Genomic DNA, 25964 nt, shown 5'->3' with positions numbered 1-25964 from the left:
TCCCTCTCCAGAAGGGAGGTAAGATCTAGTCCTCTCTGCTTACATGTTCCTCTGTATGCTGTGTATACAGATGGCATCCAGTAAATGCTACTGGGTCACAAGTGGCTGAATATGACATGGTTGGTTGATTTAAAAAATATATATTTTATTTATTTATTTGAAATAGAGTGTGAGAGAGAGAACATGAGCAGGGGGACAGAGGGAGAGGGAGAAGCAAGCTCCCCACTGAGCAGGGAGCCCGTTGTAGGGCTTGATCCCAGAACCCTGGGATCATGACCTGAGCCGAAGACAAAGGCTTAACTGACTGAACCACTGATTTTATGGCAGTACAGTTGCATGAGAGCCTCATGCTAGATTATATCCCCTGGGATTTTTTGGGACATGGCTGCCCTTGAGCCCCTTCTGACTCTGCCTGGGAGCCTCAAATACCTTGGTGGGTCTGATTATACAGGGGATGGTTCACAATTATGCATGGGTCTGATTATGCTGGAGATGGCAGAGGGCTGAGTGTTCTACTCTAAAGCACATCCAAACGGGAAGGGAACTTTTGCCAACAAGTGGGTTTTGTTTATTTGTTTTGCAATAGCTTTATTGAGGTATATTTTACATATCCTCCAATTCACCTATTTTAAATGTACAATTCAGTGATTTGTAGTAATTTTACCAAGTGGCACAACCATTACTGTAAATCAGTTTTAGTACATTTCTTCTCCCTAATGAGTTTCTTCATGTCCGTTTATAGTTACTTCTCATTCCCACCCCCACATCAGGCCATCACTAATCTATTTTCTGTTTTATAGATGTGCCTTTTAGGAAATTTCACACAAGTGGAATCAAACAATAGGTAGTGTCTTGTGTCTGCTTCTTTTTCATTTAGCATAAATGAAGCTCATTTGTATCATGGCCCATACCACTAGTTCTTTCCTTTTTACTGCCAAATAATGTTTTGTTGTGTGAATGTACCACATTTTCTTGAGCCGTTCACCAGTGCCTGGACTTTCAGGTTGTTTCTAGTTTTTGGGGGGTGGGGGAGCTTTTCTGGATAATGCTGCTGTGAATATTCATAAAGGAGTCATTATGTGGATATATATTTTTATTTCTTTGGGGTATTTATCTAAGAAGTGGATTGCTGTGGGTCATATGGTAACTCTCTGTTTAACATTTTGAGAAACTGACCATCTATTTCCTAAAGTGGCTCTAGTATTATACAGTGTACAAGGGGTCCCATTTCTTCACATCCTTACCCATATGTTATTCTCTGTTTTAGTTACTGTAACTAGTTCCAGTAGGTGGGAAATGAAGATCTCATTGTGCTTTTAATTTGCATTTCCCTGATGATTAATGATGTCAAACATCTTTTCATGTGCTTATTAGCCATTTATGTATCTTCTTTGGTGAAATGTCTGTTCATATCTCTTGCCTATTTTTTGATTAGGTTATTTGTCATTGACTGAGTTGTCAAGATTCTTTGTAAGTGTTTTCCCCCAAGCTGTTGCTTGTGTTTGTATTTTCTTAACTGTCCTTGAAACACAAAAGTTTTGAATTTTGATAGGCCCAATTTATCAATTTTTTTTTCATTTGTGGACTGTGTTTTTGGTGTCATAGCTAAGTAAACTTTGTCTAAGCCAAGGTTGCATTGTTTTCCCCTTGTGTTTCCTTCTGAAAGTATAATTGTTTAACTCTTACACTAAATTTTATGATCCAACTTTGAGTTAATTTTCTGTGTGTGGTGTGAGGTAGGGCTCTAAGTTAATCTTTGTATGAGCCTACCTGTGTGCTAGCACCATTTGTTAATAGACTATCCTTCTGCCTATTAACTGCCTTAGTGCCATTAACAAAAATCAATTGAATGTAAATGTAAGGATTTACCTCACTCAGGACTCAATTTTTTTCATTATCTATATGTCTGTCTCTATGCTAACATCACACTCTTGATAACTGTAGCTTTATATAATTTTTTAAAAGATTTTATTTTATTTATATTTATAAATATATATTAATATATATTTAAAAATCTTTTTAAATATTTTATTTATTTATTTGACACAGAGAGAGATCACAAGTAGGCAGAGAGGCAGGTAGAGAGAGAGGGGGAAGCAGGTTCCCTGCTGAGCAGGACCCTGGATCATGACCTGAGCTGAAGGCAGAAGCCTTAGCCCACTGAGCCACCCAGGCACCCCTATAATGTTTTGAAAGTAGGAAGCAAAATTGCTCCAGATTTGTTCTTTTTCAAAACTGTTTTGACTATTGAATATAAATTATATGGAAAAATTATAAATATAAGTTATATAAAATTAATTTGGTTATTTTATATCAATTTATTTATTTATCCTATATACATTTTCAAATCTGTTTGCCAATTCCTCCAAAAATAAAAAAGTGGCCTGCCAGAATTTTAATAGAATTTGTGTTGATTATTTGTATCAATTTAGGGAGAATTAGCATCTTAAAAATATTGAGTTTTATAAAGCATGAACAAAAATGTTTCTCCACTTATTTAGAACTTCTTTCATTTCCCTCAGCAAAGTTTTATAATTTTCAGTGTAACAATCTTGCATTTGTTTTGTTAAATATTTTTCTAAGCATTTAATTACTTTTGATGTTATTATGAATGAAATTATATACTTCGTTTCATTTTTGGATCAACCAATGCCTATATGCAAAAAATAGAATTGCTCTTTGTGTATTGATCTTGTATCCTGTGACCTTGTTTTACTTGTGTATTAGTTCTAATCGCATTTTGTGCACTCCTTAGGATTTTCTACCTAGAGGATCATGTAATCTGCAAATAAGGACAGTTTTGCTCCTTTCTCTCCAGTATGGGTGTCTTCTGTTGCTTTTTCTTGCCTTATTTCTGTGGCTAGGATCTCCAGTATTATGTAGAATAGAAAAAGTGAGAGTGGATACCTGATCTTAGGGGAAAGCATTCAGTCTTTCACCATTATAATATAATGTTCACTGTAAGTTTTTCATTGATATGGTTTTTTTTTTTTTTAAAGATTTTATTTATTTATTTGACAGAGAGAGATCACAAAGCAGGCAGAGAGGCAGGCAGAGAGGAGGAAGCAGGCTCCCTGCTGAGCAGAGAGCCCGATGCGGGCCTCGATCCCAGGACCCTGAGATCATGACCTGAGCCGAAGGCAGCGGCTTAACCCACTGAGCCACCCAGGCGCCCCATTGATATGGTTTTTAAGGGATGTGAGCAAATCTGGTCTAGCCTCATTCTTAATTGTATAGATTCTACTAACAAAGCAGTCTCTGCTGGAGAACCAGTCTTCTTGATACAGGGTGAGAGGTGGTAACTCAGACACACTGACCCACTTGGTACACCACTCACTACTACTGAAAAGGATTCGGGTGTGTTTTAGTTGCTTGGGCATCATCTGGGGATATTCTTGTCAAAGCAACAGTCTAGAGGGACTTGGATTCTAGGCTGGATTTTGCCACCGCTGAGCAGACAATCACTCAGTTTCCTCAAGAGCCAGTTTCCACCTTAATAAGACAAGAACAATAATCCCTTTCCTGCTTACCTCTTGACTTCAAGTGGGTCAAAGCAGGTGAGAGAACCTCACAAATGGATGCAAAGGGTCATCATCATTTTCTAGAGGTAGGAAATGTGTCAGGTACAGGAAAGAAAATAATCCAGAGGCTCTGACCATCTCCTTTCATTTACTGAGAGTCACAGCCCTCTGGCCAGCAGAGAATGCTCATTAGACCATCAAGACATCTGCACTCGAGGACAGTGGCCTAACTTTGGCACTGAGTGAGGGGTAAAGGGGAGAAGCAGAGAGAAAAGAAAACCCTGGAAAACCCTGTCAGAGGGTGAGGTGGTGTCTCCCGTGGGCAGTGCTCGAACCCTGACTCCTTGGTTTCTCTCTCCCAGGACTGTGTCTGGCCGCGCCTAGGAAAAATGTTCGGTGGTGCACCATATCAAAAGCAGAGTGGGCAAAATGCTCCAAATTCCAACGGAATATGAAGAAAGTGGGGGGCCCTACAGTCTCCTGCACAAAGAGAACCTCCCACCAAGAATGTATCCAGGCCATCAAGGTAAGTCACTGCCGTGTGTCTGGGTGGGACGAAACTGAATGAAGGGAATGAAATGGAGTGAAATAGAAAAAGTGTTTCCCCCCACTTCTTCTGCTTTTCTTTTTGGGTATCTGTTAGTTGGGAGTGCTCCTTCCTTATAGGACACAGGGCCATTTTGAGAGAAGATATTAACATTTCAAAGTTGAGAGACGAAAGGTGGGGAATCTGGGGTTGCAACACAAATTGTTAAGAAGAGTGCTGCAAACACAGAAGTAGTCACATTGGATGAACAGGCAACATCAGGGTTCCTCTGAAAGGTAAAACCTCCAGATGATCATTACCGCCGAACCCTGAACAAAGTAAGATCAGCTGATCTGTCGTTACCGGACCACAGGGCTTGGGAAGGGCTGGCCAGGGCACCAGGCATTGGAAGGACATTTGTGCAAAACATACTCAGAGAGAGAGAAAAGGGAATCATGACTTCCGGATGATCGCAGATTCCTTTTGTTTTTTTAAGATATAAGATCTACTGAAATAATTTCTACTCATTCACTCAACATATATGTTCTGTGTCCCTTCCCTGTGCCATTGTTGTGGGCACTTGACTCTAGCAGAGTGGATAAATTGTGTCAAAGTTTCTAATAATATCTAGAGTTATCAGAACAGTACGTAGGGGTAAAAGATCTAGCTTAAACAATGTTTTAGGCTATTGTTTTATAACTATGGCCTGGGGAAAAACAGCACCAGCATACATTGCTCATTTAAAATGCAGAATCTTAGACTTCGTTCTAACCTATTCAACTGAGTACCTGTGATGGGGTCACAGAATTTGCCTTTTTAATAAAAACCCCCTTCGAAATCAGTTCTAGATACCACACATCAAATGATGTCATTGGAAACAGAACACGCATTTTTGAAGAACCAAGGGACAGGTTAATTCTCAGAAATTTGGAGGACAAGAATGCTTGTAGCTTTTAAGCAATGAAGAAAATCATAAGGTAAACTGACAGATTAAAAAACATAAAAAATTTAATTTATAGCCATTGAAAACATTCAACCAAAAAATTTAGAAAGCACCAGAATGAATATGCAGCAGCTCTGACAAGGGGTTCCTATTTACTGTACACTCTATAAAGAATTAATTCAACCTGGTCAGAAAGGTAGGGTCCTATACGAAAAATAATATGAGCCAAGCATGCTCATAGTAGGAGGGCATGCATAATTACTAAAATTACTAAAATTACATAGTAGTAGGAGGGCATGCATAATTACTAAAAATACGAAATGTTTGTTCCCTTTAGTAACCGGAGGAATATACACCTAAGCAATCTGTTAGCACTTACATTTTTAAAAGTAATAGCAGTAAAACAAAAGCCCGTCCTGCTGGTGATTTTATAGCAAAACTGATCTTCCTGGTCGGTGGGATTCTAAATTGTCATTACGGATCTTCTGGAAAGCAGAAAAACAACAGTGGCCAGGGCCATGAAGATAAACAGACTCACCGTCTGGGTGATTCCCACCCTTGGATGCCTACCCCACGGTGACAGATCATCAGAAGGAAAAAAGAAACCTATGAGGACAAAGCGATCCATAAAAGCATAGATATCATAGCAAAAAAAAAGAAAGTGCTGAACATTTGAGGAATTACTGGATAAGCCATGGAACAACCGCACTATCCTAAAATATGAGGAGGTCAATGAAGTCAATAAAGACTGCAGGAGTAAGAAAATGTCATGCGGTTTTAGATGAGTAAAACAGTGCACCAAATATTGTCTCTACCAGATTGCCAATATAAAGGTGCAGTTGTTAATTGGTTGCCTTCCGCACAGGTCATGATCCCAGGGCCCTGGGATGGAGCCCTGCATCAGGCTCCCTGCTTGGCGGGAAGCCTGCTTCTCCCTCTCCCACTCCCCCTGCTTGTGTTCCTTCTCTCGCTGTGTCTGTCTCTGTCAAATACATAAATAAAATAAAAAGAAATAGGTAAGTATATGAGAAGTAATATGCCCAAGAGAATGCACATGGTTTATTAGGATAATTTAAAGATAGCATAATAGTTCTATTTTCTTTTCGATAAAAAAGGAACTTAAAAGAACCAAATATAGAAAAGATGGGAGCAAGCATCTCGAATAAACAAGTTTGGATATAAATGAATGAAATGAATGAGCGATACGGGCAGGGGGTTCGTACAAAAAAGAGAATATAGCGATATGGCTGGAAGATCCTTCTAGCCACAAAGACCTGTGACATCCTGGAACTGAGTGGCCTGGATTAGGGTGGGCTCTCTTCTGAAGCTTGGCTGGCCTCTTTGCTTTCAGGCAAACAAAGCAGATGCCGTGACCCTGGATGGTGGTTTGGTGTATGAGGCTGGCCAGGGCCCCAACAAACTGCGACCCATAGTAGCTGAGGTGTATGGGACCCAAGCAGGTGAGTTCTCCCTGGAGATCCAGAAGCTGGGGTGGCCCTGGTCTTGGCCCTGGGCTCCGTGTAGTCAAAGGGGCTGCGTTGTAGAGGTGGGGTCTTAGATAGCATTCCACTTGCAGGGGTCAGAGGTCCTGGGCCCTTTGGGCCAGATGCCCCCCCAGTTAGGGAGGACATGTGTGTGCTCCCTGGGGGACAGAGTGGACCAGAGGAAAAGGTAGCCTACAGCTCCCCTTTTCACCCGGGGAAGGTCAAGGTGGGCTGTTTTTCTCTCTCTAAGGCTTTTAATTATCCGGTTAAGAGCTTTCAGTTCTCTCTGTCCCTCTGCAGAGCAACGAATCTACTATTATGCTGTGGCCATAGCCAAGAAGGGCACCAACTTTCAGCTCAACCAACTACAAGGCTTGAGGTCCTGCCACACAGGCCTTGGCAGGTCCGCTGGATGGAACATCCCGATGGGTACCCTTCGTCCATTCTTGAACTGGGCAGGGCCACCTGAGCCCCTTGAGGAAGGTGAGAGGGCTGGGGGATGGAGGGCCCTCTCTGGCGGGGATCTCCAGCCCAGCTGCACACACAGGCCGCTTGGTACACACGTGTGATGAGCCCAAGGTGGGTCTCTCTGCACCAGCAGCCCTTGGAAGGAGGCAGCTGAGTCTGCCATCGGCCAAGGGCATCTCTGAGCTCCCAGCCTCACGAAGAGGTTGTCCAGCAAGGATAGAGGAAGTGGCTCTCTGCCCACAGGAGCGACACAGGGGGGTGTGACGTGCTGTGGCTGGGCTGGCTCACCCCATGTGGTCTGTTTCTCTGTGTTTGACAGCTGCGGCCAAATTCTTCTCCGCCAGCTGCGTGCCCTGCGTGGATGAGCAACGGTACCCCAACCTATGTCGCCTGTGTGCGGGGACAGGGGGAAATAAATGTGCCTGCTCCTCCAAGGAACCATACTTTGGCTACTCTGGTGCCTTCAAGTGAGTGAGAAGGTCGTCTTCTCCTGAGTGCCACGCGTCCTCAGCCCAGGAAGCCTTTTCTCTGGCCCCAAATACAGCTCAGCCTGCTGGCCGGGCCCGCTGCGGTGTAGACAGAAGTACTTAGTAGAAAGAGGGCATTGACGTTGCCCGGCGAACGTGCCCCTCCAGCCCCCACCCCCGGACTCCCCCATGGTGCCCCTCACCCCTACACCAGTCTGGTGGTGTCCTCAAGATACTCAGACTTTACTTTCTGGTGTAGAGTCTTCAAACCCTTTTATATAGAAAGACCCATTTTGCCCTTTCAGCCCCTAACACAGGCGATGAGGGGGGTGGTCTCTGGCCAGCACCTGAGCCCTTCTTCTTCACCATCTACCTGGACGTGGCTCTTGCTCCCTCCCCAGATGGGGTGCCCCAAAGCCTCAGAGCCTTGACCACTGTGGGTTGGACGCCCACAGGAGACAAACCCCGGGACCCTGTTTCCCTGGGAGGCACGAGGAAGAAGTTGGGGAGGGCCGCTTCGTGCTGACCCTTCCGTTGCTTTCTCATTCCACAGGTGTCTGCAGGAAGGGGCTGGAGATGTGGCTTTTGTCAGGGACAGCACAGTGTTTGGTAAGAGGCAAGAGGAGAGCCTTGGGTACTCGCTCCTTTTATTTTATTCTACCATAATTCTGAGTATTGAGCTAATCGGATGCCTCATCTCTTAGCACACTATTGTTGGGGTTCCCTACAGGACATGCCTCTTTTTATTTTCTTTTATTTCTTCTTTTAAACAATCCTTTTCTCTTTTTTTTTTTTTTAAAAGATTTTATTTATTTATTTGACAGAGAGAAATCACAAGTAGATAGAGAGGCAGGCAGAGAGAGAGAGAGAAGCAGGCTCCCCGCTGAGCAGAGAGCCCGATGCGGGACTCGATCCCAGGACCCTGAGATCATGACCTGAGCCGAAGGCAGCGGCTTAACCCACTGAGCCACCCAGGCGCCCCAACAATCCTTTTCTCTTAAATCCCCCATACCCACTGCCTTTCTTTTCCTCCTAGACAGCCCCGCGGTGGTACTCGACACGGGTCCTTCGAGACGTATGGGGTCTTGCAAAATGCAGAGCGCCCCTTGTATTTTGGCGTATTAAGACCGCAGACGTTTCAGCATTAGAAACCATGCTGCTGCCCAGATTTTCCACCCAGCATTTCGTTCCAGAGATGTATCTGTGTTTTGGGTCTGTCTAGTTCAGTGGTTCTGTCTGTTGAGGAATGCTCCATGGAATGTGTCTACCAGATTCGAATGCTTTCATTTTCTTCTGTTAGTAGGATTTTGCTGTAGTTGTTGGGATAGATGGCGTCTGTCAAGGTCAAGAACTTTACCAAGTTCTCCATACTACTAGTTTTCTGAAACTAAAAAAACAAACACAAGTAGATGTTGAACATACACATACTTGTTCTGCATCTATTAAAATTAAGATGATCTCACGGTTCTCTTCCTTTTCTCCATTAATGGCATACATTGCTTTAGCTTTTTGGATGATTGACCATTCTTTTGTTAATGGGATAAACTGACAAACCATAATCCTGATCTGCTAGTTTTTTAAGATGCTCTGTTAGACGGAATTAGCTAATGTATATTTGAGATTGATGCTTTTATGCTCATAAAGACAAGAGGGCTGTCATTCTCTGCTGTACTTCTCTCTGATTTTGAGATCAAGGTTGTACTAATCTCATAAGAGGAGCTGGGCAGGTTCCTGTCACTTTATATATTTGGAAGCGATGTATATACGAGATACATCAGCACTTCCAAATCGGGCTGAACTCCCTCATAAAAACAGTCTTTCCCCTTCTTTAGATAGCACCCAGCATTGGGAAGTGATTCAACTGTATCTCTCGCCGTAAAAGTGTTTGTAATTTTTATTCTTTCTAGAGAGATGGGTGAGGCATCTCCCCCGGGATGGCTACCTGGGTTACCTCTGCCAGCTGGCCCTTTTCTGGGCAGAGTTGCCATGAAAACAGATGGGGTCTGGTTCTGCCTTCTTGACCAGCCAGGCAGCAGTCTTGATCCCGGAGCAGCCTGTCTGACCCAGAGGAACACTGGGCTAGCCCCCGAGGCTTTCTGGGCATTGGAGCAATCCACTGCCTTTCTCACCGCCCAGTGCTGTAAAGTGCCTCCGATGTCTCCCCTGACGGAAGCTCATGGTTAGTGCCTCCACGAGGCTCATCTGACCTTCCCTTTACTTCTGCCCTTCCTCCAGAGAACCTGCCAAACAAGGCTGACCAGGACAAGTATGAACTGCTTTGCTTAAACAACATTCGGAAGCCCGTGGACGCTTTTCAGGACTGTCACCTGGCCCGGATCCCTTCTCATGCTGTTGTGGCCCGAAGTGTGGATGGCAAGGAGGACTTGATCTGGGAGCTTCTCCAGAAGGCACAGGTATCCACCCCTCGTCCCCCCCACCCCCATCCCTGGAGGCCCTCCGCACCTCCTTGGATTTATGTGGGGAGGTGCTTTCCTTCCCTAATTTCCTGCTGTTCCAGAAGTCCTACTGCAGCCTCTCTTCCCAAAAGGTGACACATTCAGGGAACTGCCTACCTCGGCGGTGCTCTAGACAGCAGAAGCAATCAAGATCTCTCCAGCATTACTGATGAACATTGTCTCGTGGGCTGGAGCAGAAGCAGAGGGAGGATGGGGCAGTATTCTCAGGACCTTAAGGTGCTGGGACCCTAGCAGCTTTCTAAGAAATAAGCCACAGCAGAACTCCTGCCACAGGGAAGGCGCTGGTCCCTACGCAGGAGGAACAGAACCAAGGATCATCCCCGGGCTCCGGATGCTGTTTTTCAACCTGATATTTTTCCTTTCCTCTCTATTTAACACTGAGACTGTGATTCTTATTCTTCCCGAATTAGGAAAAGTTTGGGAAAGACAAGTCATCTTCGTTCCAGCTCTTTGGCTCCCCTGCAGGGGAGAAGGATCTGCTGTTCAAAGACTCCACCCTTGGGTTTTTGAGGATCCCCTCGAATATAGATTCTGAGCTGTACCTTGGCTTCAACTTCATCAGTGCCTTCCAGAGCCTGAAGGAAAGTGAGTGAGGCCGGGGCAGGACCTGGGTGAGGAAGTTGGGGGTTGAGGTGGAGGGGTAGAGGGAGTAGGGGGGTGAGGGGTGGGGAGGCAGGCTGGCAGCAGGGGCTGCAAACTGCCGGGGAGACCTTCCAGGAAGGACCCTGCACTCCCTTCTCAGGCAGTGCGGCCCTGCTCTAGAGCGGTCACTTCTCCACTGGAGGCAGAGGCCAGTGTCCTGTCAACCAAGTGGTGACTGCCCAAGGGGAGTTTGAGGATGGGCTCAACATCCCCTAAGCCATCTCCTGGGACTGCCACTGTCTCTGTGTCCTGGAGCTTGTGTCCCATGGGACCGAGACATTAGACGAGTTATTGCACTAAGGCTCAAAGGGTGGATTAGAAACCCGGGAAGTCTCCAAAGGAACGGAAATGAGAAGCCCGGTTATGAGCGCGCCTGGAGAAGGGGTTGTGTCTAGGAAGGATGGCGGGAAGGCAGCAGGTGCCCGGGCGCTTCTCTGGGCTGGCGGGCGCTGGGCAGCGCCAGGGTGTCCCCGCTGGGCTCTGGACCCCACTTCGGCCTTGTTCCCGTGAGCAGAGGCTTCGGAGACGGCAGAGCGGCGCGCGCGGGTGGCGTGGTGCGCGGTGGGCCCGGAGGAGCTGCGCAAGTGCGAGCAGTGGAGCCGGGCGAGCGGCGGGACCGTGAGCTGCGAGTCAGCGCCCAGCGGCGAGGACTGCATCGCGCTGGTCATGGTAGGGGCGCGGGCTCTGCCGGGAGTGGTCCAGGGCCCCGGGACGCTGCGCGCTCCGTTCAGAATTGCTTCTGGTGGCCATTCCACCCCCCTCCCCACCCCGCCCAAGCCTGCTTTGTCGCAATTATTGCAGGGGACCGAGGAAACCTAGACAGGTAGCATGTCGGACACCACTAGCAGAGCTACACCGCGGTTCAGGGGTTGAGAGCTCCCTACCCCCGGATTCCTGGGTACACGTGTGCATCCCGGATTGCACCTGTTCCGTAGGCTTTGAGTCCTTGTCACTTGCCGATACGTCGTGGCCATTTTCCCACGTGAACATAGTCTCTGAAAACACTTAAAAATGATGTTTTGGTATCTTTCCTGTGTCTGTGGCTTGGTTTAGCCATGATCCTATTCTGCTTAGTCCCCTTACTTCATTATTATCTATAATTCGGTGCCCCATCCCTGAATTGAAATCTTCAGCCACGTCTCCAGTTATTTTTAGGAGAGTTGTCAAAAAAAAAAAATTATTACTGAGCCAAAGAGGGAGTTAGTCTTGATGAATCCATGTTCCATTGTTGGAGTGCAGGCTTGTTCATTTCCAGGATGAGGCAGATCAGTCATTTTGGCTCATTTGTCAAAATGACCTTTTTTTTTTTTTTTTTTTTTTTTTTTTAAATTTACTGATTTGAGAGAGAGAGAGAGGGAGAGAGCACAAACAGGGGGAGGGGCAGAAAGAGAGGGAGAAGCAGACTCTCCACTGAACAGAGAAGCCCCACAAAGGACTCGATCCCAGGATCCTGGGATCATGACCCGAGCCGAAGGAAGATGCTTAACCCACTGAGCCACCCAGGCTCCCCCATGTGGAACAGCTTCTGTGTAGCTCTTTGAGTGTGGTGCCAACGGGATGAGAACAGACCAGGCCGGTTGTTCGCATGCATTTCCTCCGTGAGTGAAGCTGGTTTGGGAGGGTGTCCCAAGAGTGCTTGGAGGACAGAAAATCTGTGCTGGAAGTGACAGCCTGAAAGGCATAGAGGGCTGGTGGAGAATCAGTAGTGCCCATACATAGTCTTTCCTTGGATGCTGTGTTCACACAAACCCCTGTCTCTTTCTGCTGCTTTATCGGAACACCTGACATTCTCCGACGTATAGAGAGCCTCCCTGTGTGCTGCTGACGATTTGCTTTGGTTTTGCAGAAAGGAAAAGCTGATGCCTTGAGCCTGGATGGAGGACTTATCTATGTTGCGGGCAAGTGTGGTTTGGTGCCTGTCTTGGCAGAGAACCAAAGTAAGTTGGGGGAGTGTCTTCTCTGGTTTATTCTGTCTGGGCCATGGGAGGAGTAAGCCCACCGGGTGGGGTCCAGGTGGAGATGCTGAGATGGGGGATGCATTCAAACTGGAGAATCGGGGGGGAAAGGGTAAAGGAAAGAGGCTTTTACCTGCTGTGTTGAGAATCATGGATCGAGCATGGACAGAGCATAGATTGGCACGGATTGGCTTCTTCCTTCTCATTTTAAAAAAAGGTTTTAGGGGCACTTGGGGGGCTGAGTTGGATAAGTGTCTGACCTTGACTCCGGTCATGATCTCTGGGTCCTGGGATTGAGACCTGTGTCAGGCTCCATGCTCAGTGGGGGAGTCTGCTTCTCCTTCTCCCTCTGCCCAGCCCCCAACTTGTGTTCTCTCTCTCTCAAATAAATAAAATCTTTAAAATAAGAGTTTAGTTTAGTATAATATACATACAGAAAAATGCCCATAGGCGTGCAACTCAGTGATATTTCACAAACCGATACATCCTGGTGTGCTAGTGCCCAGATCGAGACACAGCAAATTCCACGTGGCCCTGGGTGCCCTCCTGCCACCAGCCCCCTTACTCCAGCCAGGGTAATGACCCTTGACCTCGGACAACACAGAGCAATTCTGCCTGATTTTAAACCTTGCATGTGAGGCATGTGCTTTGTACGTCTCTCGCTCGGTGCTCCGTTGGTGTTGTTCCTCCAAAGGATATGGACTCTCGTGGCTGTGCGGTGTTCTGTGCCGTGACTCGACCAGTTACTTGTCCTTCCTAAGGCAGAGAGGCATTTGGGTCACGTCCAGCTGGTGGCCGTTGTGAGCGAGCATCTGCGAACACAAGGACGGATGCCTTTCTGGTGCCCGGGGCTGCTGCACTGTCCCTTCTCCTCGGATTTGATCCTGTGTCGTTGAGATTTTAAAAAGTTTGCGACTTCTCCACAAAGCTCAGGGTTGAACGGCATTTTGCTTGTTTTTGTCCTTTCAGAATCACAGGACGTTAATGACGCAGGTTGTGTGGATAGACCGGCGGAAGGTGAGTTGGAATCTGTTCCTTTCCGGTTGGAGGTTAAGTCCTCATTGCCAGAGGGGGGGATGGCAGGAGCTCTAGAAAAACTCAGAGAAAGGGATGCAGCTGGAGAATCCTGAAGTTCTTTCGAAGATGCATATAATTCACAGATGCGTAATGGTAATGAATGTTCTGCTGACCTTCACACTTGGCTGAGAACTTTCAGAATGGCTCAATGTGTCCTGATCGCAGGGCAGGAGGGTGGTTACATCCCTATCTCGTATGGCTGGGTCAGGGTAGGTCCCCAGCCACCGCTTAAAGGCTCGGCTTGTCTTCTTCCTTTCATAGCCTAGATCGGTCTCGCCTTCACATAGAACAGTCGCTTAAGTTTCCGACAGTGGCCAGATATCTGGGGGGTATCCCTGATTGGTGGGGCTCCTTGACTTGTTTTGGCTCTGGCTGCAGATAGCTGTGCTCAAGTCCAATGCCAGATGCCCCCCACCCACCCCTCTTCTGTTGTTCCAGGGTACCTTGCTGTGGCCGTTGTCAGGAAATCAGACCCCAGTCTCACCTGGAACTCTCTGAGAGGCAGGAAGTCCTGCCACACCGCCGTGGGCAGGACCGCGGGCTGGAACATCCCCGTGGGCCTGCTCTTCAACCAGACGGGCTCCTGCAAGTTTGGTAAGGCGTCCTGAGGGAGTCGTGCGTGGGTAGGTGCGCTGAGCTGTGGGACCTCAGGGAAGGGGGGTTGCGGGGCCGACTGTGGCCCGAAGGCCTCTCTTGGGGTCGGTATGTTGTCTGTGTGGCAGACTGGACAGCAAGGAGTGGGTCACCTCACCCCAAGATAAAAAACTGGAGGACCAGTCAGCTTCTCTGCACCCTAAGAATAGATACAGGTTCTGAGAAGTACAGAATTTTGTTTAATCTTTTGAAGTGTTCCATCCAAATTTCTCCTAGGCGCTGGCTTCCTAATTTGGGGAAGGGCACCTGTTTGCCTTAGGAAACAGACTTCCTCCATGCTGCCAGGAAACCAAATTAAGAGCTCAAGGGTTCTGGCTCTGCCTGCTTCTGGGGCCTTCTCTCCCTGCATGCCCCATGTTCCCCCCGCCATGTGCAGGCCGTGGCCCACCTGCTGTGGGCCTGCTGTGTGGCATGTCCTCACCGGGGCTTGCCTCTCGTGCAGGTGTCTCCTCAAGGAGGACGCTGCTGCATTTTGAGTGGATTTGGGAGCCCGGCTCGGGCAGACTTCCATGGGGCTCTTTCCCAGCCCCGTGGCTGCCTCCAAGCAGGGAGAGGGGACCTTAGCAGGTGCTCCCCGGGCCTCTGTGGAGGTTGACACATGGTGTGGCTCTCCCAGGGGCAGGGCCCGCATGAGTCGGATAATGGGTGCTAGCTGCTCATCGAGGCAGGACCTTCTCGTCCCCAGCGTGCCCTCTCGCCTTCACCCATACAAGTCCATGTTAACTCCTAAACGTGGGTCAGATCACAGGGGGGGTTAGTCGGATCAAGTTCAGCAGCCAGGAGAGAAAACTCCCAAGTAGCAGAGACTTCCACAAAGCAGAGGTTTCTTTCTCATGGAAGTGAAACCCAGAGATTAGATTGTCCGGAGCTACTGTGATAAGCTCCCAGGGTCAGAGCCTGGGCTTCAAACACAGAGCTATGATCTGTGTGGCTGCTGTGCTCAAGGTCCCCTCATGGCCCATATATGTCACAACTGGAGTCCGGGTGCCCACTTTGGCAGGCTGTGTGCAGAAGGAAAGAGAAGGGGAGAAAATCTGGACCATCCGTCTTCGAAGGGTGTTTCTAAGGAACTTGCTGGAGAGTTCTGTACTAGCCACAGGGCATTTGGTAAGGCCAGTCTTTATTCTAATGGACCGGATGCCCAAGTAAAAAGGAGGGTTTCTGTTTCTGAGGATAGGGGACATCAGATCCTGGAGGGCGGCCATTAGGTTTGGCTGTGGGTCACTGCCAAGTTCATCAGTTGAGTCTCAGCCCGAGGGTGTCACAGTGGGCCCCTCTGCCCAGTACCGGACCCTTTTCTCCAGCCCCCGGGCAGACTTCCTGTCAGTGCCTCCGGTGTGAAGCTCTTCTGATTTCTGCTGGGCCCTCTGTGAGTGGCAGCACCAGCTGGTGTGTGACATCGAGGGTGTGGTGTCCTTGCCAGGCTGTGGAATGGACCCAACCCAAGCTGTATGGCCTGCTGGGTGGAGAGACCTCTGATCTCGACTCAGGTGGGAAGCGCTGACTCCTGTGTTCGTTCTCTCCAGATGAATTCTTTAGCCAGAGCTGTGCCCCTGGGTCAGACCCGAAGTCCAATCTCTGTGCGCTGTGCGTGGGCGACGAGAAGGGTGAACACAAGTGTGCGCCCAACAACAATGAGAGATACTTTGGCTACACTGGGGCTTTTAGGTGAGTTCTGCAGCCGAGCCTGCCCCGGGTGGGGCTTTGTTTTTCATACCTCATCCTCCAGCATCTTGACTATGCGCTTCTAAGGAGGCAGACACGGAGACACGGCCTGTCACAGCAGAGCCAAGGAGCGGCCTGTGGGCCCACAAAGGGGCTGCACCCATCAGGGCCCCTCCACTCCTTCCCAAGGCTGCCACGGGGTTGCTGCCCTGGGGCTGCATGACCTCAGCTCTGCCGGGCCCCTCTCTGTGGCCTGGCACCCGAGTCAGCCTCAGTGGGCCTCAGCGTCATTCTCCTCAAAATCAAATGGGTCGTGTCTGTGGCCTCTTAAGTCCTTTCTACAGTTCAATTTTATGGGCAAGAATTCTCTTTCCTGTAGCCGCCACCCTCTTCACCCTCACCCCCCATCAGGGTTGTTCTTATATCTCACAGTTTACTTTTCTCTCTGATTTCAGCCTTAGAAATGGCCAAGACAAAGCAGTAGTGCATTGTTATTTTCCACAAGAAAGTGAAAGATAAACCAAAAAATACGTTTTTAGAATTCACCAGTTTTAACCACTTAGTGATCCACAGTAATTATCCATAATTCAAAATTGCAACCCCGTTCCTACAGAGGTCGGCTTCTCAGGGGTCCTCCCCAATCCCCTTTTCTCTATTCACCAAGAATATATTGCACTTGGGGCTCCTGGGTGGCTCAGTCAGTTAAGCGTCTGACTCTTAATTTCAGCTTGATCTCAGGGTTGTGAGTTCAAGCCCTGCATCAGGCCCTGCGCTGGGTGTGGAGCCAATAAAAAAAAAAAAAAAAAAAAAAAAGGATATTGCACCACCAGATGGCGTCATGGATCTGACAAGGAAAGTGGCCAAAATGGGGTCTTTGAACTTTTCATATATAAATTCAGTAGCCTTCTCTCCCACAATGGGACGATACAGATGTAACTTTTACTATCGTGTGAGTGACTTATGAAAATATTTTGTGAAAGTATGAGAATATCTTTAAAAGACTAAGGATTTGCAAATAGAAAAGCTGTGATGTGATTCTACTCAGAAATATTGAGTAGACACTGAGAAAAACCCAGAGGAATCATGTGGTTTTCTCTTTATAATCACAGGAAGGTATTATTCCATTGGAAACATCTACACCTTAGTCTTCCTCTTTATTCAAGAAGGAAATGTTTTGTCTTTTGTCTAAACTGAAAGCTGGACCCAGAAGTCCTAGCATGGCTACATTTCTAATTAACATTCTTATATTGCTGGTTCTTAATTTTCACTTTTCAGCTATTTTTCTGCTGACTTTCCATTATGGAAGAAGTTCTAGCCTCTCCTGCAACTCCTGTGTCTGTTCCACTCACAAGCACGAATTTCACCTTTTAGCACCCAACATATTTTTATTTCATGTTCAGTGCTTACGTTATTATGAATATGTAAATATTCTCATATCAAATATGTGGTGTAATAAGGTTGTACTTCTCTTACAGTACAAAGTTTTCGTTTACTCTAGGGTTAATAAGTGTCTTTTTTTTTTTTTTTTGCTTCATTTTTTTGCTTCATTGTTTCTTTTTTTTTTTTTTTTTTTGCTTCATTTTTTGCATCATGTTTTTTTGCTTAATGTGCTTAAAAAAAATCACTAGTTCATCTAAAAACCCGTAGTCAGTAGTGTAAACCTCCTAACAATACATACCCAGACTGAATACTGGCTCTGGTTCATCAGATGCTGGGGAATCTTGCTCTGGCCAAGTCCCGACTGGTGTTCTCGATGCCTCTTGTACAGCTGTCGTCCTTGGATTCCCCTTGATGGTCATTCTGGGATTTCCCTTCACAATATTTTATGTTAAATTGCCTGTTTCCTGGATTCCATATCTTTTGCTTTCTTGGCTTTGTTGGCACAGAACACATCTTTTTTGAGAAAGGCTGAATGGACATTGTTGTTCTTTGAAGATTACATGTCTGAAAATGTGTTTGTACTACCTTTGAAATGATGTATAGTTTGGCTGAATGACTAAGTGTCGGTTGAAAAACATTCTCCCTAGGGATTTTGACAGGATTTTCCCTGTCTGGGAAAGGACAGCATTAGCTATTTTGACCAATCCTCTCACTAAAAACAAGCAAAAATGTTGGAATAGTCCACACGGGCGCGCGCACACACACACACACACACACACACGCACACACATTCTTAAAAATATCAAATAAGTAACAAAGTAGTAAGATTATTAAGGGAGACTAGGAATTCAGAGAAATAAGAGTTCACTTTGTCCTGAGGATATTTACCTGTCGTGACAAACTTGAACACAGAGGTTACATACGGCTTTAAGGTAGGAGTGAGTCAGAAGTAATTTCCTCACCTACTCCTGAGGGCATCAAGTTGTTGGATGCTGAGGAAAACGGAGGAGAATGCACACCAGCCCGGAAAAACTGAAGGCATGAGCCCCCTCCTGCATGGATTTGCAGCTCAAACTTCTATCCCCTAGAATGGTCCAGAAATTCTCAACTAATGAATCTTTTTATTTATTTATTTATTTATTTATATAAAGACTTTATTTTTTTATTTGACAGAGAGATTCACAGTGAGAGAGGGAACACAAAGCAGAGGGATTGGAAGAGGGAGAAGCAGGCTTCTCGCCAAGCAGGGAACTCGATGCGGGGAACTCGATCCTGGGATCATGACCCTGAGCCGAAGGCAGATGCTTAACTACTGAGCCACCCAGGTGCCCCTCAACTCATAAATATTTTTAAAAGTGGTCCCAGACTAGTGGTCCCTCTAGAAACCTGCCTGAAAGACAGCACCTTGAAGATAGGCCTCAATGATTGTTCAAAAATCCTATCTTTTTTTTTTTTTAAAGCTTTTATTTATTTATTTGACACAGAGAGAGAGAGAGATCACAAGCCGGCAGAGAGGCAGGCAGAGAGAGATGGGGAAGCAGGCTCCCTACTGAGCAGAGAGCCCGATGCAGGGCTCGATCTCAGGACCCTGAGATCATGACCTGAGCGGAAGGCAGAGGCTTAACCCACTGAGCCATCCAGGTGCCCGCCAAATCCTGTCTTGATGACAATGAGAAGTACACAGTCAGAAGTAACTATAATAGTATGAAGCAAACACACAGGGGGAAAGTTATAGAAGCAACATCCAGCAGAAAAAACAGTATTTTTTTCTAAAAGAATAAATTGAACTTCTGGAAAGGAAAAAAAAAAAACATAGCATTTGAAACTATCTATGCCATTGGACAGTTTCACAGCTTAGACATAGCTGAAAAGAGAATTAAGGAATATATGTGAAAAAATTATCCAGAATGTAACAGAAAGACAGAAACTACAACAAATTCAAAAATTTAAAAACATTAATCCATTGTCTTCTAAATCTAGAATTTCCGTTGAGAAATCTACCATTTTAGATTCCCCATCCTTTGTATGTGACTCTTCCGTTTTGAAAAAGAAGTATTTTCGATTTTTCAACAATTTATTTGTAACATCCTTGTTCTGAGAGAATGAGCTTTAGGAGGGTGAGGAAGCATCTTAGACACACAGGTCGACACAAAGAATATTTTGTGAAGAGTAAAGAAATCAGACACCTATGCCTCTCCTTTAAATGTGTATTTCTCTCTAAATTTATAGAGATTGAACAATGAATGAAAAATACTTTTTAAGAAAAATTCATTTGGGGTTTTATCGAAAGTAAGATGCTTTGAAAACAAGTTTCTTAAGTTTCTGAGTTAAAAAAAAAAATCTCCAATGTTCTGAAACTTCACACTGATACTTCTTTATGTGAGTCTCCTTTTAAACCTTTGGATTGGACACTTGGTGGGCCTCTTTTGTCTAAAAGCTCAAGTTGTTCTGTTCTGGGAAATCTTACTTCATTATTTCTTAGATAATTTCTACCCTTTTTTCTCTGATTTCTCTTTAAACTTCTTTTAATTCTTAAAATATAGACTCTTGGATTATCATTTCATCTTCTTCTTATTTATTTTTTTTTATTATTTGCTTTTCTTTATCTTCCAGTTTCTGGGGTATTTCCTCAGCTTGACCTAATCATTATATCATTTTTGAGAATTTTGATAATGATTTTTGTTTTACTTTCTAAGAACAGTTTGTATTCTGACTGCTCATTTTTAAGAGCTTCTTGTTCTTGTTTTATGACTGCTACAATTTCTTTCATCTCTTTAGCGATATTCATTGTAGTAAAAAAAAATTTAGGGTCACCTGGTGGTTCAGTGGGTTAAGCCTCTGCCTTCAGCTCAGGTCATGATCTCAGGGTCCTGGGATTGAGCTCTGCATCGGTCTCTCTGCTCAGCAGGGAGCCTGCTTCCCCCCCTCTGCCTGCTGCTCTGCCTACTTGTGGTCTCTCTCTGTCAAATAAATAAATAAATAAAATCTTAAAAAAAATTTTATTCCTTCTCCTGTATTGTCTCTGTATTTTCTGAGCATAATTAACTAAGTTTTTGCAGTCTACATTTTTTCCCAGCTTTTATTCCAAAGATCCAGTAGTTTCTGGCCACTTGTCCATATTTGAGAATAAACACAAACAATGACTGTGAGTTCTGCATCAGGTGCCATGTCTTGGCTTGGTTATGGGGCTCACCTATGGGGCAATTGATTCGTGTCATTTCACTGTGGGGCATCCCCATGTCAGAATCTATAGGAATGTTGTTTTTTTTTTTTGAAATTTATAGGACTTTTTTTTTTTTGATTGATCAACTTTTCCAGAGAGAGAATCATCCCATATGCTTCTTGGGAGGCTGAGTCAGGGAAAGAGGTTATGATTTAACCTTCCAGAATATAGGTTTTCAATCCATTCTCTGACATCAGTGTTGGGCCTCTGCTCTCCACTGTGCTTGGCTCTTTGTCTCTCATATAATTCAGGTTCGATATCTTGTGAACAAGCCTTCAGTCTTCTGCCAGAGGGTGGGGTGTGCGGAGCCATCTCCCATCCAAATGGAATAGAAGGGCACATAAGCCATGTTTATACACACTCTATCCAGTCCTCCTGTCTCAGCCAGATTCGTGATGCCTGGTACTTCTAGTGATGCCTGGTACTTCTAACTGATGAACTTTCTGGAGTTCTGTAGCACACATCAGTGTTCTTCTGGGCTTCCCTCTCTTCCCCTTTCCATTTACAGCTGTCTCTGCTCTGCTGGTTCAATTACAACTCATTGGTTTGCTCTCCGCCTTCCAAAAGTTGTCAGTACTACCTTCTCTCTTCCCCTCCTGCCCTCCCCTGACTCATGGTGTACAGCTTAAAAAACCTCATTAAAGTTAAAAAAAAAAAAGGAAACCCAAAACCCATCAATTTCACTAATGTCATTTTATTGGGACTCTGGAAGCAGGGAAGATTCATGAACATATGTGTTCAAGCTACCATTTTAAACTCTATGTTCCTGGAAATATTTGTCTTTATTCCATGTTTACTCCCTTGTTCCAGTTTTTGGAATCGATATTACACATATTTATAAAAACCCTAATCGTTTCTCGTTTGTGGCAATGTGTTTATTTTCCGGAACATTCTAGGTGCCTGGCGGAGAGGGCTGGAGATGTGGCATTTGTGAAAGACGTCACTGTCTTGGAGAACACGAATGGTAAGCCAAGTGTTTCCCTTTCGCGTCTCAGGATTCAGATTTGCAATTGGGAAGTTATTATGACCTTTTCGAGGCTTTGGATCAATTACTTGCAAAATTCTTTACTTAATCATGCCACGTGGTATGTCTGTGAGTGTCACACTGATTTTGAAACCCTATTCCCTCTCTCTATCTCTCTCTCATACACACACACACATCCCAGCCATACACAGTAGCAAATGTCTCCCTGGCTTTGTCTAGTCAACCACAGAAGTACACCATCTCCCTGTCGCAAAGTTTTAAAAAAAAGAAGTAAGGGGCCTTCATTCAGACCCATGTGAGCCCTCTGTCTGGAAACTCTTTGGGAGTCTTTGGGGGGACAAAATCACAGGCAGGTACCGATAATGGTATAGTGAATAGTAATTGCCAACTTCTGCACCCTGAGCCATCGGGTCTCCCTCCAAACTGTAGCCTTCTTCCGAACCCCTACTTGGCCCCCAAGGCAGACATAAAAGCTTGGAGTGATCTCAATATCAAATAGAGCCAAGAGAGCGGATAAAGTGTTTGTTTTGGTTTTTGTTTTTTTGAGGGGAGATAGGGTAGAAGGAGAGAAGCAGGGGCCTGAACATTGGATCTGTGTTTGCACATACACAGACATGTGTAGAATTCTACTTCAAACTTATGAAGCGTTAATCCAAGTGATCTCTGGGGATCGATGGATGTCAGGTTTTTTTTACTGAAGTGTAATTAACATACGGTGTGATATTAGTTTCGGGTGTACAGTATAGTGATTTAACAATCACTGTACATGACTCAGTGCTTACCACGATAAGAGTACGCTCGTTATCCTAGAGCGATGTCAGATTACGGTGTAAGTTTCTTTGGGATTTTACAACTATTTTTTTAAATCGATGGAACATACTCAATAAACTTACAGAAGTTCCTATCCTTTGTCTGGTTATACACTAAGAGCCTTTGAATATGAAAGGAAGGAGAAAACAATTTCTTCTTGAACATAAACCAGATGTTCCTTTTCTAGAAATCACTGGAAAATAGGGCACAAGTGGAGGGTGTTCTTTTAAAAAAAAAAAAATTAACAGCTCTGTTGAGATACAATTCATGCTATAAAAATATGCTCATTCCAAATGTGTGACTCGGTGATCTCTAGCACATTCATGGAGCGTCACACCCACCAGCCCAGCCCAATTCTAGAACACTCTAGAACACTCCAGAAAGTACTCCTGCCCCTTTCCCCACTCCTCCAGAGCTGCCCACCACCAGTCTGCTTTCTGTCTCTGTAGATTTGCCTGTTCTGGACATTTCACAAAAATGGAATCCCGTAGCCTTTAGTGACTGGCTTTTTTTACTGAGCATCATGTTCTCAGGGTTTGTCCACATTGTAGAGCATGTCAGGGTTTTGCTCCCTTATGTGCCTGGATCCTGTCCCCTAGTGTGGACACAGCACTGACGTCTGCTATATTTGGAGTTTGTATAGCTTGTGCAGACAGCTTCCTTCCCTCTCCCTCGTGTCACTGTGACCCACATGTGTGCATTTCAGGAGAAGCCAGTGGACCCAGAAAGGACCTTTACTGAGGGGGGCAACCCCATGGCTGATGCCACCTTTCTTTATCTCCCCAGGTGAGAACCCTGAGGCCTGGGCTAAGGATTTGAAGATGGAGGACTTTGAGCTTCTGTGCCTCGATGGCACCCGGAAGCCCGTGACGGAGGCTCAGACGTGCCACCTGGCCATGGCTCCGAACCACGGTGTGGTATCTCGGCAAGAGAAGGCAACACACTTGAAGCAGGTGCTGCTTGACCAACAGGTGTGGATCGCCAGGGCCTCCTGTCATCTCTCAGCTGCACGGGCTGCTGTGAGGCGGGGTAGTCACAGCGCTAGAGGGGAAGCAGCCCGCCCAGAGCCCATCTTTCCCGTCCCTCTGCATGAAGTTGGTTTCACGCTGAGGAGCTGCCCAGAGTCTCAGTGATGGGAAAAACAGAGGCGTCCGCACGCATAATCTCTAGAAAGAACACACCCAGAACTTCTGTAGTTTGAAGGCTATCTTTGGGAAGTGGTTTGCAGGAAACCGTGCAATTTCCTTAAAGTCTGTGATTCTCTTTAAGAGCATCTAGATTTTGTGTTAGAACACCTCATGTCCAGGTGTGATGTAAAGACGGTGGCCCCAGACTGGTAATAATGGGTACAGGAACCTCACTGTGGCATGCTCACTGATGCTGGTAAGATGGGTTCATCACTGAGGTGTGTTGCTCTTGCCCCTCGGATGAGGCTGAGTGACCCACCCGCCCAAGGCAGTGACCTGATCAAGGACAGAGATGATTTCCAATGCAGACTGCCTGTCTGCGAGAGCTGGCCTCTTGGAATTGCTGTAGGTGATCAGCTTTTGTGGGAGTTCTCAGAAATCCTCAGCTGTCACCTAGCCACCCAGAGATTTTAGGGGAAGAGACTGCAGATGGACAAGGAAGGAAAGATGGCAGGAGGTGAGATCAGAAGTAGGGGAGGGGTGCAGTCCTTATCTGGTGTGTCTGTCCCCTGTGGGGCATGGGCTGCTGGAGGACATGGGGCAGGGCGGGGCTCAGCCAAGTGGTGGAAGGCATCCAGAACTCAGCTCCTTTCATTCTGTGGGCTTCCCAGGGCTGAGCCTAGACGGAGGAGGTGTCTGTTCTACATTCTCCTGTTTCCCTCGGCTACTCTCTTACTGTCTGCCTTGTTACTATAGAATCAGTTTGGAAGAAACGGCGAGAAGTGCCCAAGAGACTTTTGCTTGTTCTTGTCTGAGACCAAAAACCTTCTGTTCAATGACAACACGGAGTGCCTGGCCAGACTCCAGGGCAAAAACACGTATCAAGAATATTTGGGATCAGCGTACGTCACGGCTGTTGGTAATCTGAGACAGTGCTCGAGCTCCCGTAAGTGCGACACCCCGGGGAAGCCGGCACGTGGGAAGGGTGGCGAGGTTGCTGGGCTGGGTGGCATTTTGGGAGTGAAGATGGGAATAAAAAAGTCACGGCGATGTGCTTTCCTGCTGCCTTGGGAAGTTACGGTGTCACTGACAAGATGAAAGACTTAGGGAAAAATCAGGCACTAGTAATATGCTCAATTTTTATAATGCTGAGGGCCCGTCCTGGGTTTTAGAAACTGATGATACATTTTATCCAGAAGAATGAAATGTGTGTACATGTATGTAGCTATATGTATATATGCTTATACACACGTACATGCACATACATGTATGTGTGTGTATACATGTATGTATTCAGAAAGGACAAATGCTGGTCTCCAGACAGTTACTGTAAATGCCAGCCATGGAAAATACAAAGTCTTAGAAAGCATCTTAGCTAGGAAAATGTATTGAAAAATGATTGCTCCTTGAAGAACACGTGTAAGATACTGCTGAGTGTCGTAAGATCCCAGGGGTGATTCTAACACTACAATGTGCACCACCTGGCCTGGGCATGGGGTCGCCCAGAATCTGGTTCCTGGGACCTCATCGACAGCTGGAGACATCGGGGTGGTGGGGGCTCCAGGGTGGGGTGGGGCCCAGAAGCTCTAGTATCAGTCCTTCACAGCTAGGCGCTGTGTCCCCCACAACCCCGCCTACTGAGGGGACACTGGGCTGTGTTTGGAGGTATTTTTGATTCTTACAACATAGGAGAGTGCAGCTAGTGTCTGTGGGCAGCAGCCATGGTTGCTGCTGAACAAAGCAGAGAACAGCCCAGTCAACCAAGGGCTGCCCGGGCCCCAATGTCAATACCACCGCTGTTCTTTAGCAGGGCAATTTGATCAGGTGGTTCGAGGACTCCTGTCGCTCTGAGAAAGAGGCTGCAGGGCTATTCCAGAGTGTGTGCCTCTTGAAGACAGGGCCCGTGCATCCCTGCAGGAACCTTGGCACTCAGCACAGTGCCTCACACCAAGCAGGCCTCGGGGAGTACTTGTCAGTGCCCAAGGGCATGAGGAGGTGATCGCCGCTGTGGACAGATCTGCATGAAGACAGGGCATTGACGGCTCCCATCCGAGGACCATCTGTGCCTTGTGAACTTGACTGTGACAGCTGAGTCAATTAGAGGCAAAAGGGGGTGGGGCCTGTGTCACTCAGGCGAGGATAGGAAGTCACCCTGGTTAGTGAGGCCCAGAGCCAAGGGGCCACCATCAGGAGGAGGCTCAGAGGGCCAAGGTGAGCAAGCACGGGCCGCAGGTTGGTGGGAGAAAGCAGGGGAAGGTCTGTGTTTCAGTACCCTCCTTGACTGATACCTTGGTTAAAAAAAAAAAAAAAGAAATCGGTTTTTTTGACTTTCCTGCTTTGGTGTGTCCCACAGCGCTTCTGGAAGCCTGCGCCTTCCTGAGTAGATAAAACCCGCCAGAAGATGGCCTGGCCTCCCTTCCTGAGGCGCTTCAGCCCCTCGCTGCTCCCGGCCCTTCCCCGGAGCGCTGGGCCTTCTCGCACCCTGGCCAGTCGTCTGCTTTCCCAACCCCGTGCTATCATCCTTGCAGTAAAATAAAATGAGAAAGGCTGTCGATTTTCA

General features: G+C 46.4%; 1 protein-coding gene across 1 annotated transcript in view; it reads left to right on the top strand.

The window, feature by feature from the left end:
- Positions 1-25964, top strand: part of LTF (lactotransferrin) — a 28722-nt gene extending 2758 nt beyond the window's left edge. Inside the window, exons 2-17 of the mRNA XM_059160702.1 lie at positions 3884-4047; positions 6342-6450; positions 6775-6957; positions 7262-7409; positions 7963-8018; positions 9645-9823; positions 10297-10471; positions 11043-11197; positions 12375-12465; positions 13453-13500; positions 13999-14154; positions 15741-15882; positions 21379-21446; positions 23064-23248; positions 24161-24350; positions 25758-25964. Coding sequence (XP_059016685.1) covers positions 3884-4047; positions 6342-6450; positions 6775-6957; positions 7262-7409; positions 7963-8018; positions 9645-9823; positions 10297-10471; positions 11043-11197; positions 12375-12465; positions 13453-13500; positions 13999-14154; positions 15741-15882; positions 21379-21446; positions 23064-23248; positions 24161-24350; positions 25758-25792 — 2084 coding nt within the window. The 3' untranslated portion in view covers positions 25793-25964. The remainder of the gene's footprint in view (positions 1-3883; positions 4048-6341; positions 6451-6774; positions 6958-7261; positions 7410-7962; positions 8019-9644; positions 9824-10296; positions 10472-11042; positions 11198-12374; positions 12466-13452; positions 13501-13998; positions 14155-15740; positions 15883-21378; positions 21447-23063; positions 23249-24160; positions 24351-25757) is intronic.

The sequence above is a fragment of the Mustela lutreola genome, chromosome 2, assembly GCF_030435805.1.
Source record: "Mustela lutreola isolate mMusLut2 chromosome 2, mMusLut2.pri, whole genome shotgun sequence".
Classification (NCBI taxonomy): Eukaryota; Metazoa; Chordata; class Mammalia; order Carnivora; family Mustelidae; genus Mustela; species Mustela lutreola.
Note: the sequence above shows the minus strand (reverse complement) of the source record. Positions and strands in the feature narration are given on the sequence as shown.